General features: G+C 47.8%; 1 protein-coding gene across 1 annotated transcript in view; it reads right to left on the minus strand.

Moving 5' to 3' along the window:
• Positions 1 to 1660, minus strand: part of ATAD2 (ATPase family AAA domain containing 2) — an 81634-nt gene extending 79974 nt beyond the window's left edge. The window contains exon 1 of the mRNA XM_044668998.1: positions 107 to 1660. Coding sequence (XP_044524933.1) covers positions 107 to 349 — 243 coding nt within the window. The 5' untranslated portion in view covers positions 350 to 1660. The remainder of the gene's footprint in view (positions 1 to 106) is intronic.
• Positions 1661 to 2244: the final 584 nt, after the last annotated feature.

The raw sequence follows: 2244 nt of genomic DNA on the forward strand, positions 1-2244 counted from the left end.
CTGCGACATAGCCCAGTCCCCGCCACCCCGAGCGGCGCGTGTGGTCGGCCGCCGGCCCGCCTGCCTCCCTTCTTCCCGGGCCCAGAAGCACCCGCTCCGCACTCACCACACAAGCGGGGGTGGCTGCGGCGGAGGCCGGGGCGGAGGCGGTAGCCGCCGCCTTGCCCATGGCGCTGCTAGACCGCAGCTGCCTCCTCCGGCTGCCGAGGGGCTCCAGCGTGAGGAACTCAGAGCTCGAGTCCAGGGGATCCGAGAAGTTGGCGCCACCCGTGTCTGCGGCCGAGCTCCGCGCCGCGGCAGAGGCCGAGGAGCGGCCAAGCAGCTCAGAGCTGCTGCGTAGGATCACCATTTTCTTCTCCTCCAGGCAAATGAGGAACTAGAGCGGGCCAGGAGGAGGTGGCAGTCGCGCCGGGCACTTCGGCGCTACGAATTCTGGCGCCACAAGCTCCCCGCCAGCATACACGGGGCCGCCCCAGATCCCTGCGCGGCAGACTCCGCCTCTCTTCGTAGCAATGTGGCCACTTGGGGCACGGACACCCCCGGCCAGGTCGGGGACACCCCTCTGGCCCGCTCTCAGTCCGAGAAATGGGGATGGAGAAAGAGAACTCTAGCCGTTTGGAGGGATTGGCTAGGGTCCAAAGGAACTTCTTCTTTCCGTTCTGTAGTCCCGGCGCCTCGGAGCGCCGCGGAGGTAGCGGAAACCGAGGTGAAGTGGCTTGTTTGGAATTTTGGCGCGTGGATGTCGGGGGAAGGGAGGCTGGCTCACCTTGTGATTGGCAGTCGGGCCCTACTTCCTCATGTTTCCTGTTTCCCGCCAAAAAATTCAAACTACGAAATGCAAACTATTTTCCTAGTTCAATCTAAGAATTTGGTGTGTTGTTGTCTAGATACAGTGGTAAGAGAACGGCAAAAAAAAAAGTAAAAACTCAAAGGCGGGAGGGGTGATGAAAGTCCAATTTGCAGATTAAATGTGAAATACAATTAACAGGATAAAGAGGGTTCTGGGTTGCAGAACATGGAGGGGAAGTATTGCAATCATACCTTAACCTTTCCCGATTTCTCGCCAGAATTGACGTTTCGAGATTTTTTTGCTCCATACTTTATATTTTAATACTGGACATTTTCATCCAAAAAAACTAAAGGAGAAAAGAATAGCACTTAAAGCTTCTGCTAAGTTGCACAGCTACATAGTTGTTTTTAAATACAATTTACAACAAATATAGAAAATAGGTAATTCTTAAGATGACCATCTCCTGTGAATACCATTTCTGCAGCCTAAATAAATCCTGTTGGACCTTGGTGGGAGGGAATCCAGAACTGTTCCTAGTTAGTTCATCCCTATCCCTTCCCTTACTCCTATCCCTGTTAATTTAATAAACCTTGTTGTCACCTTAACAGCCTCTCCCTGAAATCCTTACCCAGATCAAGTTACTGGCCCAAGAATATTTACGAACATAGAGATTCAGTTATCATCGAATCTATGTACCACCTATCAATACCCCATCAGTACTTATTTAACCCAGCAGCCATATTTTTATTTTTTCAGTAAAAGATTATTGACCTGTATGTAAGGAGAGATGGTTTCGAAATTACTTTTCCAACTTTGTAACTTGTTGAATTTCCACATTGCTGTTTCTGTATTTGAAAATAAAAATTTTAAACCCTACCCTGAAAAAATTAGAGCAAATTATCATGAAGAGAGAGATTTTAAGGTTTGCAAAACACTTTACAAACTTAAAACAACCCTGGGAGATAGATGTAATTATCTTCAGTTTATTGATGAGGAAACTGAGACAGATAGATTGAGGTTAAGTGAGGGGTTTGGAATTAGGTGTTCTCTGAAGTCCTTTACATCCTTAAATCTTTGTTCTAACCATAGGCACTGATGTCAGACTGCCTGGTGCCTTAAATGACTTTCCCAGGGCCACACAACTAGAGAAATAGAAATTGAAAGAGAAGAGAAGGAAGGTGCTACATTCTCCAAGTTCACCTGCTTTATTTACCTTGTCCCTAATTAGGCAAAGGTGGAGCTGAATCAATGTCTGAATAAACCACCAGATGGTGCTCAGACTTAAAGCTGTTCCAGCTCCCTCCCTTTGTGGGCAAGAACAGAACAGGGCCTGCAAAGTCTTTCTAGAGTTGTTTTTTTAGGTTCTGCACATGGATGGAGCCTTTCTGGGACTTCTCGCTTTACTTTTTAATGTACTAGCCTTGGTTTTATCTAGTATAGTATAACAGTTGGAA

This window comes from Gracilinanus agilis, chromosome 1 (genome assembly GCF_016433145.1).
Source record: "Gracilinanus agilis isolate LMUSP501 chromosome 1, AgileGrace, whole genome shotgun sequence".
NCBI lineage: Eukaryota > Metazoa > Chordata > Mammalia > Didelphimorphia > Didelphidae > Gracilinanus > Gracilinanus agilis.